General features: G+C 35.8%; 3 protein-coding genes across 5 annotated transcripts; 1 reads left to right on the forward strand and 2 right to left on the reverse strand.

The window, feature by feature from the left end:
* Positions 1-1,528: 1,528 nt before the first annotated feature.
* EXL3 (EXORDIUM like 3) lies at positions 1,529-2,783 on the forward strand. The gene has a single exon (XM_088117363.1). The coding sequence runs from the start codon at positions 1,575-1,577 to the stop codon at positions 2,601-2,603; it is 1,029 nt and encodes a 342-aa protein (XP_087973489.1). The 5' UTR covers positions 1,529-1,574; the 3' UTR covers positions 2,604-2,783.
* Positions 2,784-6,382: 3,599 nt separating this feature from the next.
* On the reverse strand, positions 6,383-9,529 carry LPA2 (low psii accumulation2). Its single transcript, XM_022285159.2, has 2 exons — positions 8,965-9,529; positions 6,383-6,858 (listed from the first exon to the last, which is right to left on the reverse strand). The coding sequence occupies exons 1-2, from the start codon at positions 9,425-9,427 to the stop codon at positions 6,710-6,712; spliced, it is 612 nt and encodes a 203-aa protein (XP_022140851.1). The 5' UTR covers positions 9,428-9,529; the 3' UTR covers positions 6,383-6,709.
* Positions 9,530-10,473: 944 nt separating this feature from the next.
* Positions 10,474-18,822, reverse strand: LOC111011592 (Zincin-like metalloproteases family protein). Of its 3 annotated transcripts, none has more exons than XM_022285428.2 (17): positions 18,531-18,822; positions 17,760-17,841; positions 17,596-17,648; positions 17,416-17,470; positions 16,331-16,469; positions 16,193-16,247; positions 15,553-15,760; positions 15,161-15,256; positions 14,434-14,553; positions 14,184-14,309; positions 13,829-13,984; positions 13,047-13,163; positions 12,412-12,537; positions 12,245-12,312; positions 11,661-11,796; positions 11,407-11,572; positions 10,474-10,844 (listed from the first exon to the last, which is right to left on the reverse strand). In XM_022285428.2, exons 1-17 carry the CDS (start codon positions 18,734-18,736, stop codon positions 10,594-10,596), a joined length of 2,160 nt encoding a protein of 719 aa, XP_022141120.2. In that variant the 5' UTR covers positions 18,737-18,822; the 3' UTR covers positions 10,474-10,593. The 3 variants fall into 3 exon arrangements, with proteins under 3 accessions (XP_022141120.2, XP_087975048.1, XP_087975047.1); XM_088118922.1 differs by having other exon boundaries at positions 17,596-17,623; positions 18,531-18,579; XM_088118921.1 differs by lacking the exon at positions 17,760-17,841 and having other exon boundaries at positions 17,596-17,623; positions 18,531-18,727.
* Positions 18,823-19,408: the final 586 nt, after the last annotated feature.

Here is a 19,408-nt window from a genome sequence, read left to right on the forward strand (position 1 = left end):
TAACTAAATTTTTCTATAACATACTACCAATACAATTAAGCTTACTACCATTAATATATAAAACATTTTAAAAAAGCAAGTTAGTAAATAATACTGATAAATACTACAGTTACAGTTCCTTTGGTATTTTAGTAATATAATTAAGTGGAGAGGCATTCTTATTTCTTAAAATATGTATGAAATGAAAAAGAAAAAGATAAAATATAAAAGTTCGATGTATAAGCATAGTTAACATAATAAGTAACATCAACTCTATTGGGCAACCTAAAACGACCTTTCACGTAGTAGAAGAAGAGAGGTTATTGAGGTCTAAGATATAACACGTCATACCCCTGAATCATACTTTAGAATTTCAACTAGCCTTAGTAAAAGCCAAGCCGAGCCGAGGCATACAATGAAATCGCTCTCAACCGCTCATCCACCACGGTAGATCTCATGTTGGAAATCTTGCGGTCGTGCTAAATTAATAGGATCCATCGACTAACGCTTGTAAATATAGAAACAAACTCCGTAGGTAGGCAGGCAAATCTAATTGTTGGTCTTGAGATAATACTTTTGATTCTATTGATTCGAGTATTGTAGCTGTTGATTCCAAAATTTGCCAAGTATTATGGAGCGACGTATGCTGGGCTCTAGCGACCTGTTATTGAGTGAGCTCATGAGGGGAAGTCTCTCTAGCGAGATGATGAGGTGTGAGTTGGAGAAGGAAGACTTGCAAAAACAGGTAGAGCACTCCAATGCCCAAGTTAGTTTTGAGTACGAACTAGGTAGATCAGCTTCAGACAAATTCATACCTGATGGGATGGAGCGATATACGAGTTAGATGAGCGATTATCCATCCAATCAACGTACTCTACTGTTCTTGAGATCATCGACCTGCCCTTTACTATTGGCAGTACTCTCAAGTGTTAGAGAGTTCATCCTCACTGAGTTCAGGCGACTCCTTGGCCGTGCGTGTGTGCGTCGATCTAAGAGGTGGGTCACACAGCTCAGTCCATGATGGCCACTTGGATTTGACCCCAACAATAGCTACTTTCTTTCTCTCTACTTGTCCTTTTAACATTTCCAAAATTCAATCCCAAGAATGTTCTCACGTCTAACCAGAATTCACCTGAAATCATATTCCTCCGTTTTGAGATAGGAAGTTCAAATCTCTATACTCGAGAACAGAATAAAAATGTCAAAAATACCCCTCACAAGTCCCATCCCCATGACATAGGAGGTCCAAAAAGTGAGCATGGTATTACCGCGGGAGAAGGGTAAGAGAGAGCGGTGTGATGGAAATTGGAATGAGAAGAATATGATGAACATTTGATCATACCAATTCCCACACCCCGTAGGCCCCACTTTCCCTCTTCTCATCTTCACTTTAACAATCTAACTGTCCTCCATTACCCGCCGATCAATGCCCATTTTTCCTTTTTCCTTTTCTCTCCCTTTTAATTTCAAAAATTAAAAAAAAATTCAAATTTTCAAAATATTACCACACAACTTTTTCCCATTCTCTTATAAATACATGTGGAGCTCACTCACACTTGTCATTTTGTAGCCTTCCTCAGCCCAGCCCCCTCCCAATGGGCCCTCTGGTTCCTACCACCGTCTTCTGCGCCCTAGCCATCACCCTCCTCCTCACTCCGGCCGCCGCCTGGCGTCCATGGCCTCTCCTGGCCAAAACCAACGCCTCCCACTCTTACAACCCCCTCGTCGGAGACTCCAAGAAATTCGAGGGCTCCTCGGAGTTCGTCCACTTGAAGTACCACATGGGCCCGGTTCTCACCGCCAACATAACCGTCCACATTATCTGGTACGGCACCTGGCACCGCAATCAGAAGAAAATCATCCGCGAGTTCATCAACTCCATCTCCGCCGTCCGTTCCAAGCCACCGTCGGTTTCCGGCTGGTGGCGGACCGTCCAGCTCTACACCGACCAGACCGGAGCCAACATTTCCAGCGCCGTCCGGCTCGGCCAGGAAAAGAACGATCGGTTCTACTCGCATGGAAAATCGCTGACGCGCCTGTCGATTCAGTCCGTGATTAAAAGCGCGGTGACGGCGAAATCCCGGCCGCTGCCGATTAATGCTCGGAATGGGCTGTACCTTCTGCTGACCTCCGATGACGTGTACGTCGAGGATTTCTGCGGCCAGGTTTGTGGATTCCATTACTTCACCTTCCCTTCGATCGTAGGGTACACTCTGCCGTACGCCTGGGTCGGAAACTCGGAGAAGCTCTGTCCCGGCGTGTGCGCGTACCCGTTCGCGGTGCCGAGTTACATCCCGGGGCTGAAGCCGATGAAATCGCCCAACGGCGACGTCGGAGTCGACGGAATGATCAGCGTGATAGCGCACGAGGTGGCGGAGGTGGCGTCGAACCCGCTGGTGAACGCGTGGTACGCCGGTACGGACCCGATTGCGCCGGTGGAGATCGCCGATCTCTGCGAGGGGATTTACGGCACCGGAGGAGGTGGGTCCTACACGGGCCAGTTAATGGACGGCCGTGATGGGGCCACGTACAACATGAATGGGATCAGACGTAGGTATTTGGTCCAGTGGGTTTGGAACCATCTGCTAAATTACTGTACTGGCCCTAATGCACTGGACCAGTAGTACCGGAATATTTCTCTCGTTTTTGCCTTTTTTTTTTTTTTAATTTGGAGGGGAGCTATATTTTTGGAGTGGGCTTTGGGCCTTGTGAGGGCTGGCTGTTAATTAGTAACTTACTAGTTAAACGGTAGTTAAAACTTAAATCATGTGTTAATAAAAAGATTTCCCTTTGTATTTCTTCCACCACGCGCCCTACTTTGGAAGTGTGCCACACGTTCCTGTACGGCCACTCACAAATTATTCATATTAATAGTGAGGAATTTGTACGCACCTTGAAGCTTGAGAAAGAAAAGAAAAAAGACACTGTTAAGTACACGATTTTATATTCAAATTTATTTGAAATATATATTTTTTATTTTTTATTTTTGAAGAAATCAAGTCGTTTTGGTTCGAGCCGCTCAAATAGATATTGAACTACTCTCTACTTTGTTTTTTGCATTAAATTATTGTTTTTATTATATTTAATGAAATTTGTTATATGCATTTATGTAACATTGTGTGCATTATTTCTTATTCATCATCATTTATAAAATTAGGTGTGAATTTCTTAATAGTGTTGCATTTTAATTTTATTTGTAGTAGAAAGATCGTTCACAATAATTTTTTACTATTATAAATAACTCTTATGCTGAAATAAACATTGCTTGTACACGTTGGAAATTCAGTTGTATTTTTCTTTATTTGTATATTTTATTCTAGAAAAAATGAAGTATAAACTGTAAATATCATCCATGGAGTGGTTTAAGTAAAACTAATCTAGTCAACTCATTTGGTCTAACTTAGTTCATTTTTCTTTTTGGTTTTCTATTTCTATTTTTTAGAAACAAGAATCAAACATGCTTAACAATTATTTCAAAAAATTAGAGAGAGATAAAAATCAAAGGGATGGAAAGATTTATTAAAGAAAATGTTATGTCAAAATCAATAAGAACTATTATAGGATATTAATATTTACACAGTTATATCTCATAATCAATTAACAATTGGAGGTGTAGCTTATATCTATTATAAACATTTGTAAAATATTTTCGATGTGAGATCCTTAACATGCCCTCTTAATATCGTGCTTTGTTGGCTCTTGATTTTGATTTACTCTATTTTTGAATCAGATGCTCGTTTGAGTTTCTTGAATTTTGATATCATATAAATATTCATAAAATTCAAAGTAGGGGATATCTATTGTAAGGCTTTGTAAGTCTCACAGAAAGTCAGAGAAAAAATATCTAAATCGCTGTAAGGAAAGGGTAAAATATCTAAGTGAAGGAAGGTTAAAAGTTAAAAAAGGAAAAAGAAAAGGCAGAGGTTCAATGATGAGAGGAATTATACAGTGCGAGTAAAAAGAGAGACACAGGTCACAATCAGACACAGGTTTAATTTACTTTTTACATATTTCAAAGTCATTTTCTTTGAATTTTTTGTTTATTGGGATTTGAGCCTTTTGGTGTGAGACCGAGTGATGTTACAGCTGCTTTCTCTCTCTCTTCCCAATTTTTTTTTTTTCTTTTTTTCTTGACAATTACAAAAGCTGCTCTTCGTTTCTGTTTTCATATTTTTAACCCTAAAAAATACATTCAAACGGCTGTCTCTCTCACTCTGCCTCTGCTATTGTACAGAAAATGACCTTTAATTTGGCCCTTCCTTTGCCAAGTCCTCCAAATCAAATTTCAAACCCCTACTTTTCCTTTTCTATCCTTCCAATTTTACCCCTTCTATAAAAGAAATAGGGGAAAATGTGATGTTTAACCAAACTATGAGCATTGAGTTGAAACTTAAGTCCAAAGTATAGAGACTAATTCTGTAATCTACTTGACTAATTTTTTTTTTCTTTTCCTGGCAATGACATCGACACGAGACAAAAATATCCTAGAGATGAGATTATTGTCTGTGAGAGGCAAATAATAGAAAACTTGGCAGGAAAAGAAGGGCAGAGAATGAGTAGAAGAGAACAAGTTTGAAATGGTAGGAAACAAACAGAGAAGAAAAAGTGAAGAGGAAAGAAATTAGTCAAAGTGTATTAAAGAAGGCTTCAAAAAGTGGGAGATGCATTTTGCAGTTTGCACACCATACATCCCATCCTAAATAAACACTTTAGTAAAATCAAATAAAATCTGCCAAATTTTCTTAGACATTATATGTATGTATATAAAACACTTTTGAAATGTTATCCATTTCTAAAACAAGACCAAAATTGCATCATCATCTCACATATTTATATTTAATGGAAGAAATAAAATAATATCTATTTTTGAACTTTAGGGTGCCACTGCCTTTGATTTTTATAAGGTGACAAGGAAAATGAGACCAAAAGCAAAAGGAAAATAATTTATAGTGAAGGGAGGGTAGGATGTGAGGGAGTAGGTAAGTCTTTGAAATTAAGGAAACCCCACCTCTTCATATTTTAATTCAAACCGTATTTTTTTTTTCTAATAAATATTAATTAATAATGAGATTTCATTTTATTTTATCAGTCTCCGGCCAAAAAGCAAAGCGGCGCATGGAGCTTAATCTTTGACTTATGTACATCCCCACCCCACCTTGTATGCCTATAGTTTTTTTTTTTTTTTTTTGTAATTTTTTTATAAATAAATAACATTACATTCATACCCTATTTCATTCCAATCCTCCCTAAATTTTTCACGAAGACACGGTGTATATATATATTATATGATAATAATTTGACAACAGTTGAAGCAAAGTATTATTGTCCTGTCCTAGACTCCTAGTTGAGTAAATGGGAATGGGTAGGCCTAATTTTGTAAAGCAATTGGATGGAGGGATGGGTTTATTTGTTATCTACTCAGCTTCCCTTTTGCCTCGATTTTCAACTTTTATTCAAGTCATCTACTTCAAGAAAGCATGGACGGGGCTGTTTGGGTGTATTTACAAAGGAACTTCCTAGTTTAAGGGATCAAAACCCAAAATCGCTTTCGACTACAAGATCGTTTTTCTTTCGGAAGATAACAAACAAAAGAGTTTACTTCAAATCTTGGAGAAATTAATGAACCAGAGAGGAAAATAAACTTATAAAGATGAAAGCCAATGAACTCATAGTATATTAAAAGAAGGATGAAGGGGGCAAGAATGAAGAACAAAAATACTCAGATTGGGGGGGACCTGAGGTCAGAAACAACAATGCTTTTCGGTAATGGATTGGGGCCAGGTTTTAAAAGAAGAAACAAACTGTTGGTTGGTCCAATCGTCTGCGACAAAGAACCTTCTTTATCATATCTTTCGTCTCTCCCCAAAAGAAAGTTTAGATTCCATCTAGGATTTTGGATTAGGACAATTTTAGGTCCCTTAGATGGATGTTCTGTGCTTTAATCTATGGGACGGTGGTTTGAAAATGTAATGGGTGCATCAGTTTTCACACACCTAGAGTTCCCTCTGAGCATCATTCATTAACAAAACAGACAATGCAGATGCTGCTTCCTTATTCGTCTTGTTTTTGGAAGTTATTTCGGGATGGTGGCTGCAAGGAATAATGCCTCAAGAGCTATTTTATGGTTGATTTGGTAAGAAAGGAACAATATAATTGTCAAGGACACAGAAATTTTAGAGAGAGTTGGAGTTGGTACTATGTTTCGTCTTTCTTTATTCAGAGTAACACAAATGTTTTGCTTACTTTTATACTTTTGATATCAATTTTGGATTGGGGCCTTTTATAACTTCCCCTCTCCTTGCCTTTTGTTGTTGTACCTCCCTCCAAATTTTGAAATAAAATCTCTGCGTCTCAAATTATAATAAAAATAAATAAAACCAAAATAGAAGGAACACCATGGAAGTTCGCTTTTGGCAACAATAGCACCTTGAATTGCTTAAAGGATCTATACAATAGGCTATACCTCATTACTCGGTAATAGCAGAAGGATCTTTCAGAAGATCTTGTCATCGAACATGAAAGATAATTAGATGTCAAGCTCAACGAAACTAATAAAAAGATGGCAAGGTGTTTCCTAGGACCCAACAATAGCATTTCATTCGCTTTTGAACTCGGAAAATTTTCCTCAGTTTTTCAGTCAAATGAGATACTTTGTATAAGCATGGCCTATAGGAACTTTAGATTTCTCAGGTCTCCACACCAATGCAGGACATGAATAAAAAAGAATAAATTATGATTTCTCACCTTTAGTTTTCTCGTTCTGAAGATACTTCAAAACTCCATATGCAACAGTTCCAGCAACAAACAGAGAAACGGTTGGTGTAAAGGATGGATACAAATATTTGACAAGGAACTTATCCCACTCTTCCGGTAAGAAACCTGAAGATGCACACGACATATTAACAATTATAGTTGCAGTGAATCAAAGTGAAGTTGAAGCATGGACTATGAATATTGCACTAATGAAAGAAATCGGACATTGAATTTGTAACACAGACTAAGTGTATATTCATTCCAGTCAAATAAAATCATGAGAGTATGTTTCTTCCCATATTTAGAGGCATCAAAGAATTCAAATAGTATAAGAAATAGAAAAAAAGAAGTCCCGACATAAACTATGAAAGATAAGAGCTATTACTTTCCATTAGTTTGATGGTAGAATCAACAGCAAATGAGGTATGTTGTATATTTTGAAATCGCAAGAAAAAAATCCGAAGTGTCAAACCATTGAACTCTAACAAAAGATTTTAATCAAGAAAGTTCCAAAATAATGGTTTTCCGAAAAAAACCATAGCTAAAGAACAGGCTTTGAACAACTAGAACTTCTTAGATAACAAAATGGAGATTGCCCGACCTCATTCTCTTCTCCTGAGATACAAAAGATCCACTAAACGAACCAAAGAAGGTACAGCACCAACTCTTAACCGCAATGTAACTCTGTTTCTCCAAGAAAAACAATCCAGTCCACAAGTCTCATTTGGCATTTGGAAAGTAGGATTGGATGTGCCATCTTACAACTCTCATTGAAAGCACATTTGTTTGTTGAACCCTAGAATCCTAAATTTCAAAGTCGTAATCAATTAGCCTCAATTGCATATCAAGACCTGCGTTATTTGTTCTTATCCAGCTACATTAGGTTTAAGGATATCAAATGGAAGTCAATGCCGGGAAGATATTCTGCCAAACCATTCATTAGAGGAAAAATTTCAGAAGAAAAACGATCCAACTGAGAACCTATCTAAAATCCGAAAAGAAGAACATTTCTAACGACAAAAGTAGAAGCCCAAAGGAAAGCATCACAACCTCCTTCCCTGAAACACTGCTATCCTCGGAAGACCTATTTCTTTCGTGTTAGAAGAACCACAAAGAAAAACCGCGTCAAAAGGAACCTCCCTCAACCCATAAAAGCATATTTGAATAACAGCATATTATGTTGAATAATTGGATTCCCATTCCAATGGAACAGTGAAAGATGTTAAATATAAATGAGCAGTAACTTAGGCAAATTCTAACGGCACATAGCAAACATGCTTCTAAACAAGAGTAGTTCAGGGTCTTCCAGATGGAATTAACCTTACATTTAAAAAACTTCGGAATACAAGGCCAGCAAAAACATAAGCAACTTATTTCGATTGGAAGATTGTACACCAAACTATGCTGTTTTTTACATATTAATTACAATCTCTTATAAATTATCACTGTAAAATATTTATGCAATATATTTGTTAGGGGAAAAAATCTAGAGCCTGCAATAAGTTGTTGGTACAGGAAAACCAAATCAACCATCAAATTGATGCTATCCCAGTACATGCATTGACATGCCAGGGGAGAGGAGGACAAGGAGAATCTAATCCACTGTTAAAGTTCAGCTTTCTTTCACTGAAGAATATATATACAACGACTGGAGAACATCACCAAAAGAAAGTAACAGAACTCTTACCCCACCAAACACCTGAACAATGAGAACATCACTGTAGATCCACACTCGTCTTACATCCTTCACTAGCAGAACTATGTGCATCACATTACCTTAGTCATAAATGATTATGAAAATTTGCCTTATTTTTATTCTTCAAATATGAACTTCGAGACTGAGAACTATTGAAGAAATACCATTGCCACTCACAACACGAAATGAAGGGGGCCTAGATTATAATATTCTTCATTTCATAAGTCAACTGTTTCACGTTTTCAATTTTTTCACTCTAATGAAATTCCAATAACCAGACAAAAGTTTCAACCCACCACCTTACCCAACTAGAAATTCCTCCAAAGCTCGCCTAATGTTCGAAATTCGGTTTCAGACTTCTTCCACGTCCTAGTGAAAGAAATCCGACTTGAATCGTATTTTGACAACTACCACATCTCAGACAAACAAATTATTTACACGAAACCCAGGCAAGAAAGAGAAGATGCCCCCATCGAACTTGGAAACTGCAACATCAATTTTAACAAAACACAATTACGAAGTTCAAGAGCTCGTACCGGATGCCGCGAGCACAATGCCCTCGACGAGGATCACAGCACCAAGACCCAACCAAGTAAGAAGAAAATAGCTCTCATTCCTGCCCTGCTCCTTAGCCGCCTCTTCATCTACCTGTCCAACAAACACCGGTTTCTCCACCGGCGAACGCCGAATAATCGATGCCCTCTGCCGCTTGCCCTTCTGCTTCCCCTTAGAAGGAGTGGCCTTCGGACTCAATTTGCTTGTTGATTGAGTCGGTGAAGAACCAAAACCTTGAGCAGATGAGCTCGACGCCTTGGATGACGTCGCAACTGAAGCATCATCAACAACCTTCGAAATGAGCTTCTCCGACTCCGACTCCGACGAATTCTGTGATTTGATGACGAAATTACGTTTTGAGGGAAATTGAAGAGGTATGGTGGGAAGGCGATAGGGTTTCCTGGTGAAAGAAGAGGGAGAGTGGGGGATTATTTGTAGCGCCATTTTCAGTTTATTTGGTTAAGGTTGGTTCAGTTTACAGTAATGGAATCCATTTTTTCTTCCAGTATAAAAGTTTCCATAATTACATTTTCTCCCTCAAGTTCCTGAAATTCCTCCACGCCCCCTCAAAAAAAATTGAGGGTTTGTTTCAACTTTCAATTAAAATATATATATATCTCCCTCTTTTCTTTCAAATTCAATATTTTGGTTATTTAAAAATAGCAGATAATCGCCTTATATTGTAGATATTATTTTATAATTCTATTGAAAAAGAGATTCCTTCTTATCCTTTTAGAAAGAGATTAAATTTTATTATTATCATAAATTAAAAAGAAAATGCTAAGTATTAAAAAAATGTCATTGCAAATATAAAAGAGGAATAAAGTGTCATCATATTAATCTCCAAAGAAAAACAGAAAATTAATGAAATATTTAAAATCTATTGAATAATCATTTAGGTTTAAGTTAGTTATTAAAGAATTATAATTTAAAATTAACAACTAAAGTATTAATATTTCAAACAACATATCAACATTTTCATGTCGACTTTAACATAAGGTGTGAATCAATATTTTCCTGCCTTCGCGAAAAGATTGATAAAATATCACTTATGTATTTTTCAAGCGAAGTTTGTGAGTTCAATTTGTACTTCAAGCAAAAAAAAATCTAACTTAGTTTATTTGTTAATTTAAACAATTTTATAAATTTTTTCTTTTTATAATTTTTTAAAAAATATCTATTTACTTCACAAAAATTGAAATTTCAACATTTCAATTTTTAGGTTACTAATGATCCCATTACTTATTTAACCTATAAGAATCGACACAAAAGAATCTCAATTAAAGCACCACTCAATCTTCAAAAGCATTGCAACATAAAAGATTTGTTTTATAATAATCATGGTACCCAAAAAGAGCTTGCAAAATTTTTTTTTTTTTTTTAGTGTAAAACAGAACTTTTATTAAGATAAATAAAATAGAACAGCCATTACAAAGAATGCTTACAAATTGAAGCTTATGAACTTCAACAACAGAACAGAACAGAGAAGGTGATGAGAATCATCAAGTTAAAACTTAACAATGAATGAGCTTCCAAATGATACATCGAGGACCAAAAATGGAAGAACAATAATTTCTAGAAAGGAAAAGACAATGGCGAAAGGCCTTTAGCTACAAGCTTCCACTAAGATCCATTTCCTTGCAAAGACTCGTTAGGTCAGGAATTACTCCTCCATCACAATACCTTACGATCCCATCTCCCACGAGATCAGTTAATAGATCAACTGCTTCTTTGGAGCCGCCATGTTGTAAAAATTTTGTTCTCAAGGCAGTTCCTGTGTTTCTTGAAAGAGGATCCTCCTGACAAAGCTTCTCCCATATGGTTGCAGAAAAACATTTCGCATAAAGGTAGCTGTAGTAACCTGTAAGAACAGACCTGTAAATATCTCACACCACAGAGATGAAATGAACATTCCATGATTGATTCATATAAACTGCTACTCAGGGTACTGGTTCAGCCGATAGTTGATTTCACAACATGAATCCAGAATTCGGGTATGATATGACTAAAGTTGAAGTTGCATAGAATTTGGATTTTCCATTTCTTGGAATGAATTGTTTATGGAAAAAAAGAGAGATAAGGAAATTATTTGGATAACTCAATTGCATGCTGTTTAAGTTTTTGTAAAATCTTAGTAAAGAAAAAAAAAAGCAATTCAAGTTGGTCCAGGAAATAGTTTAGGTGGGTATTTTGGTTATTATGAACTCCAATCTACAATTACTATTATGCAAGCATGCTCGAATGGCTTAAGAAATTAGCACTTATTAGTTAGAATGATGCCAAGAGAATCGATACTCTTTGTTCCTCGATCCAACTGGTAGCAAAGAGATCAAATCGGTCACTCGAGATTAGAGATCTCATATCAAAATGAGGAGCGAAAATATTTCACATTTCAAACTGAAAAATAGATAAACTTTTGCTACCTGCACCATAAGTCAGGAGGTGACAAAATCGGGTCTGCCAATGAGTGTCATCCACATGCTTCCAATTAGTATATTGTCTTTTTAGCTCTGCAACAACAGAACTTGTATCTCTCTCTGAAGTTAACCTTTCTCCAAACAGTGTTTGATCAATTAAAGCATAAAGAATCTGGTAACCGAAGAGACAGGTAAAAATTGGTTAGTTCAGATTGAAATATAAGCTATGCTCAAAGTTAACAATACCAGCAACATGCTACCTGACGCTGCAGTTCAGTGGCTTCAAACATCTTTTTGGCACCCTGCATTGACTTTACAAGCTTTTCAGGAATTATATCACCAGTTGAATAGTGCTTTGCAAATGTTCTCAAAACACGATAATCTGATGCATAGTACCTAGTCATCAAATATCGGTGATAGCTCTTATGAAGCAACAAGAAGCACAGAGCACCGCTCATATAAAAAAATGACTTATAAGAGAAACAGTTCGTCAAGTTATATGTACAAGATTACACACTTGAACAACTTATTCTAGACAGCAGGGTGATTTTATCCATGCTGTTGGCTCATTACCTTTATCATCATATTTACAAGAGAGTAATTATATAAATTTGTTGATTTATTATCTCTTACTAAGAATTTAGACTAGGACATTCTGGACATTTTTTATTGCGTAATTTGACGTTCATATACGATAAAGATAAATGGGCATCTTTCTTAGAAAAGCCATAGTAAACACATTATAGCTTAAGTATAAGAATAATTAAGCATAGAGGTGATTCAAAACCTTTATACGATCTTCATAAACCAAAAGGCAAGAAATAAGCGGGACATTTCTACTCACTCAAATAGGTTTGAAGGTGTCTCTGCCAGATCAAGAACCACTCTTGTACCTGAAAAATGTTGATATTCCTGCAGTAGTTGAGAACTGATGAGTTGTATAACAAGAAACAAAGAAACCCAGAGGAGGTGTTAGACATGTCTGTTCAAGAGTAAAGAATCAGCACAAACCGTTCTTGAAAGCAGTGAATGAAGAGCATGTCCAAATTCGTGGAAAAGAGTTTCTACTTCCGAATGATTAAGCCTCACATTTGATCGACCATGGGAACTGGAAAAATTGCAAACAAGAGCTACAACCTGCACATAACCAGTACAGACTTTTGATTTGGAAGGTCACTAAATCAGTCTACTGCTTTACATTTCTAAAAACTTTTTCCTCATGAGCCTTCTTAAATGCATATATTTTTAGCATTAAATTATAAACCTTTTGGTTTTGATTACAAGTTGAAAGAGAACACGCAAGACCATTAAATTAGCCAGACATTAGTCTAACATTAGCAAACAAAAACCATAAGCACGTTCCCATCAGGGCATACACCATCATAATAATAAGCAATGTCAATCCCCTTCACCGTACAATGAACTTTCTATCTCACATTAGAAGCATAAGTAGATTTTCACATTATTCTCAATTACAGCATGATTAATAATAGCTATAAGAGGATTCCGTGTCTTTGCAATTGTCCAGAAACAATAATTGAAGCATCCCAAAAATGTTTAACCAGATACAGGCATACAGCTGTAGGACGACGTATTACAGAAATCAAAAGTTGCTATCACGTATGAAGTTCAATTCTAATACATACAGGAAGTTGGTATTCCATTTCAGAAACCTTGCGGCCTCCCCTAATTGCAAAATGAGCACAACCTGGATATTTTCCTTTTCTTGAGTACAAATCCAGGTATAAATATCCCAAGTCACCCTGAAACAGAAATATGGTGGCACTATGAGTTTGGAAGTAATTTTGATGTTTGCAGAAAGGGGGGAAAGTTTAAGTATGTGCATCAATGAAAACTTTTAAGTGAAAACTAAGTTGCAAAAACTGTCCGCACCATAACTCATAAACTGAGCCCCGAGGATTTGATCTCAAGAGACGGTCATGTACATCCTTTCAAGATTTGATCTGGTAGTTTCTCACTTCAGGACTATAGATGTGATGGAATCTCTAATATTGATTAAAAATATTTATCTTTGAATATATGAATCACAAACGATTATCACCACAGTCTCCACTTTGTTTCAGGGGAACTGGTGTTGTTCCAGAAAAGATAGAAACAGATTTAATGATACTCCTCCATCCAGAAATCATAACTGCTTCCTACAATTATAACTACAAAGATCATCGTGATTACCTTTCTTTTAAAAAAAAAGTACCATGCACCTTTTTACTCACACAAGAAAATGCTCACATTAAATAAACATTACTAATTGTAATAATTCCTAGTAACCATATTAAGTATTGGGGCTTTGTACAAAACGGAAATCAGAAAACTTAATGGATGAAGTTTCAGTTAACAACAGTCTAATTCCGTTACAATTTATAACCAACGAAGAAGAAATCTACAGTTAATATTATGTAGTATATACCTCTTCAGGATGATGAAGAGACAATTTAAGCACGTCAGGATGCCATGATTCACCTGGTGCTAGGGGAATACTATAAAAGGATGCGCCAAACAATGACTCCACGAGAATTTTCAAACCCTCAATACACTGTGATAAAGGAAAGTATGATGCTACAACCTAGAAAAAGAAGAGAGTGCCATAATAATACTAGCAGTTAGGAGCATGAAAAGGATACTATGAGAATCTCAGTGGACAAAAAAAAAAGCGTCAAAGAACCCTGCTTTACAAATGTGAACAAGGAACAACGTTGCACATTTTTTTTTAAAGAAAAAAGAGAGAGAAAGAAAGAAAGAAAGAAATAGAAGATGTAACTTGCCGATGAATCCAGGTTATATGCAGTAGATTTCATCATTGATGTATAGTAAGCCTCATCCCATGGTTCTAAATCTTCAGACTTATTAACGCACTTCTTTAACTTAAATTCCCTGATTTGATTGAACTCCTGAAGGCGGTTACAACTTCTTGTTAAAATATGAAAGCAGAAGTTCAACAAGTTATGATGACAGAGAAACAACGGTTCCATGCCTTGCAAATTGCAAAGTCTCAAAAAAAAAAAATTGAAGTACCTCATCGGCACAGGGACGGACTACTTTGCTCAACTCTTGCAAAAAGGACATTACCACAGCTGGAGATGAAGCCAAGTTAGGCGTTACTGCAAATTCTGCATAAGATCTATACCCTACTATCTGCATAATCAACATGAAGCAAAAGGCTAAGATATCGGGGGTAATGCACTGTAACATGATCCTTTTTCCATATATAAGAAATTTTTTCTTTAACCTTTTTCACAAATGGGAACAAACAGAAATTTCTCGATAATCTCAAGTTATTTGATAAATTTATTACACAATTCTGTTCTATTAATCGAATATTTCTCCAGAATTTCTCAAAGTGTCACTGTGATTGAGATGACAGAAATGGCAAGCTGCCTGTCGTGTTCACTTCACATATGATTGAAAAAGGTTGAGAGGTGATCTTCCTTTTTTTGGAATTAATCTACAAGTGAGAAAAAGAGCTATAGGGATGGGCTAGGGAACCAAACCCAAGCAAGAAGCAAATTGTTGCCATAAATGATTGAATACGAATCCTCTGCAGGAAACAAGTTCACATGGCTATTGTCCTCATAAAAGAATGATGAAAAGTTTTGCACCACAATATTTGAATGACTCGTTCCAAGGAAAGAATAACTTTAAGAATTCAATATTGAATAATGGAAGACAGGGAAGAGAAGAAATGTTACATATTACATTGTTCTTTACAAATTACAGAGAGTGGAAAATGAAAATGAATAACCTGAGCTAGCTCGTGACGAGTGGCAATAAGCTTATCAAGAACATCAAGGTTAGCACGAGGGCTTGAATTTCCCTTGATATATGCCATTTTCCTTACCTGAAAAAGTGTTTTAAGTGCAAAAAAAAAAAAAAAAAATTGTTAATCAGAAAAAGGATCAAGCCTAATCATGAAAAAAATTGATGCCTTAGCAAAACATTATTTCTGAAACATCTCATCATATGTTTTATAAGATCTCCTTCCTCAGATATCTAAATCTGTTTGACTTAAAAAATGCATCATAGGGCTTCAACCTACAAGAATTTATGGAAACTTCGACATCCTTCAAAGTACCCCAAGCCACTGAAAACACATCGTGCATTACTATACAACTAACACTTAACAGGACTACCCACCTCATCATCTGATGCGTATTGTAGAACAGAATATAGAGTATCTGCATCAGTCACTAATCGAAATCCATTTTCTTTCATGCCTTTTCTTGACCCAAATGAATCACTAGAACGATAGATGGGCTTAACAAGATGGTGCAACTTGTTTGGCATACACAATGGTGGAAATATATCTACAGAGCCTGGGTCAATGACGATATTTTCTTTGAACCTGACCAAATGAAACATATTCAACAAAATTAACAAAGATGCATGGAACATCTTTCTTTTTCTCTTCTTCCCCTCCAATAGGTAAGAAATGGCCTAGGTCGTTGAGAAATACTTGCATATAACAGTATAAATATAATGAGGTTTCTCGATAACTGATAAAGAAGAGCATTCACCAAATATTACAACTTTACAACAGCTCTGAAGTTAAAGTATGATCCAATCAATTTATTGAAGACCACTTGAATTTTGTGACCGTAGTATTATGTACAGTTTATAGTGACAGCTAGTGACTCCTTTTATTTCTCTTTTTTTTTTCTTTTTTCTTCTCTTTTTCTTTTTTTAATTGATGTGCAGATAATATCATTGAAAGAAGCATGAAAATGATATGAAGAGCAAAGCAAATATAATTTAGCGACTATTACATGCAACTTACTCCTGACATAGCTGAGAAATTTCTATACTTAGCTGATTTACTCGATCTAATCTCTCTGCATAAGCATAATTAAGGTGTTAAATTTTAAATGCAGAAGCATGAGTAAGAAGCACGGAGTGAACTACAAACAGAAAGTACCAGCAGAAAGATGAATTCCAGCCCTTTCAAAGTCAACACGGAGGTAATGGGCAGCCTTATGAGCTTCACGTGTAAGTAGATGAGCCTCATGCTCAGCTTTTTTTACAGCATTATACAAAGTATGATTTGTATTGAGATACTATAAAACATAAAGAAAACATGAATTAACGTTTGGGTACTAAGTTTTCAAACAGCCAAGAACAATTCTCATGCAAAATAGAAAAGTACAAAGGAAGCTTGGTGATCATTTTAGTTTTCCTACTCTATATTATGTAAGGCTAAGGAAGGCACGGATAAAACTGATATATAAGCATATGTAACTCATCTCAATATTTTCTTTTCAGATCCAAATACAAAGTTTTTTCCAGATTTTGTTTTCAATTTAACTACAGCAAAAGTCTTTATCCATTTTGTTCAAATTCAAATGTTAAAGTATTTTTCAATCAGTAGGTTCGAGTTACTTACGTTAAGTACTTTTCAGTTTCAGTAGCTTCAGGTTACTAAAATAACAGATGTAAATCAAGTAAAAAAGTTTAATAGTTAAAACTTGCTATCTCATAATTAGTCAAGTAATATTGATTCTCTCTGTAGCTCGTAGGCTTCATGGTTACTTAACCCACATGTCGCAGGTTCAAAGGGATGTTGGAGAGAGAAAGAAACAGTTTAATAAAACTAATCAAGTATAAAATTTTAAAAGTTGTCATCTTATAATGGTGATCATGAGAGATAACATTTAGGATGAAGCCTGTAAACTAGGCTGTTTTCCGAGACTGGCAAGTCCACTGTCCGAATTACTATTCAAAGAAGGTTTATATAATAAAAGAGGCAATTCAGTCCTGATAGTATATCACATTTTACCGCTACAGCTCACCAAATTAGTTATTCTTAAAATTTTAAATAATATTTTGGCACTAGAGTTGAAGTGGAGAAGAATACACTATTCCAGAACACATGTTTGGTTTTCACTGATGATAAAGCTCAGACTTGACAGTGATAATGAATTAGTTGGCAAACCAGTAATACTGACTACTGACAAAGAAAATAAAAAAAGTCACATTCAAGATATGGTTTGCTGGGCTCCTCACATGAAAATATTCGTTCAATCTCATAGCTGCCTTGTTTGCCTCCTCCACAAATTCCCTATTACGTGAAAAAATTGTAGCAAACAGTCATTTAACAGGAACAACTGCTAGACTGATTGGCAAAGCAATATGAATAACAATAGCGATAACCAAGGTGCAAAAATTATCTGAAAAGTAACAAACCTGTCTGGATGAGTTTGCCTACAAAGTTCTGCAGAATCAAAAACAGAGCACACCTAATCAATAAATACCACAATTAAACCAAGAATTCTTACATGGAAGCTGAAATATATCCGACAGATGGTTCAAAATTACAACTCAAAGTAAATCCAAAATTCTAAACCTACTCTGTTGGAAATTTCATCCATTGCTCGGATAACTTCTGCTGAAGAAGGCTTGCTAGAAATGAAAGTAACAAGCTCGCCAGACCTAAAAAACGGATAAATTATTTTTCAAAGGGAAGAAAGTAATTTTTTCCTTGCTGTTTCAATTAGATAAAGGTTCCAAGCATCCTCTCGCTATCAATGAATTTAGATATTTGTTGTAACATGGTGATGAGTTATTTTTTGAGTATCCATGTGTTCAAGTCAGCTGACGTGTTGGAAAACGCATGGATTATTATATTAATACCTCAAGAAAGTGGCTCCCAAACCCAGAACACATGACTTCCCATATGATACAATATAAGACGTGATGATTTTTGTTTCGAAATCCTTTGTATCTTGCACTTTTCTTTACTCCCCCAATTCAAAGAAAAAAAAACCCCGTAGATAAAAGCCCCCTTGAACTTCCTTAAAATTTACATAGAATGAGAATTCCTCCACTCTGTCATATACATAACTAAGCTCAGTTGTTTTAGTGTTAAGCTAATCGATGGTACAGAAGACCAGAACAATAAAAATTGTCAGAAAAAATCGTTGTTACATTTTCCGGGCATTATCTTGTTGATCAAGCAACTCTGACAGAACAAGGAACCAAATTAGCTACAAAGATGTTAAGTAATCTCTATGCTTCACAATACAGAAGTTAATACTTCCAGTTTCTTCACTTTGGCTTCCAAATTGAGTCTCATCTCTCAAGCATTAAAGGCTTTCAACTTCTAGCGTTAATGTTGTTACCTCTCAATGGCTTCATCGACGAAACGTCGGAAACCTTTAGGCGACTTGAGGTGCTCAAAGCCATAAAGACCGGTTGCAGCACCTTTCTGCGGAGCTGAGGCTGGGGCGTGGATCGAACGGCGGGACCTATGGCGATTCGAGAAGCATGATTTTAGAGCTGCTCCCGAACTGAGCTTCGGGGTGGTTCTGCGGATCAGGCTCGACATGCGGCGGCGGAGGCGGCGGCTTCGAGGTCCGAGTGTGTGTGCGTTTGCCGCGTTTGGGGCGATCCACCAAAGCTATTCAACCCCCCCCCCCCCCCCCCCCCCCCCCCCGGATTGAAATTAAAATATTGGAATTTCTCCGTAAAATGTTTAAGCAAAAGAGATTTAATTTTGATATTAATTATAATTATTTTCGTGAAAGTAATTTTTATATAATTATTTTAACTTTAGTTAAAAAAAATTAAGTAATTTTTATGTAATTAAAAATAATTTTAAATAATTAATATTTGAAGTGTAAAGAGAGAATTTGACAAAATTTTTAGAGGGGAAAATGGAAAATTTTAGAGAGATTAAGTTTGAAAATTGAGAAAGAAAAAAATTAGATTGAGGTTACAAAAATATTAAACAAAACTAAAGATAATAAAGCTGGGACCAAAATTTTAGTAAAGAGAAAAATAAAATCTCAAAACTTAGGGTAGAAATAAGGTGAATATAAAAATAATTTAGAAAATTTAAAACAATAACAATTTTAAAATCAATCATCTATTAATTTTTTTTGTTAAAAAATTATTCGAAGAATCACCCTGATTAACTAGAAATCACATAAAATAATTTTGGATTTTTCTAGAATAATCTTTTTCGAACATTCTATTTTCAATCACATGAGTAAAATGA

Source organism: Momordica charantia (assembly GCF_013281855.1).
Source record: "Momordica charantia cultivar OHB3-1 chromosome 10 unlocalized genomic scaffold, Mcharantia_2.0 BLBB01000010.1, whole genome shotgun sequence".
NCBI lineage: Eukaryota > Viridiplantae > Streptophyta > Magnoliopsida > Cucurbitales > Cucurbitaceae > Momordica > Momordica charantia.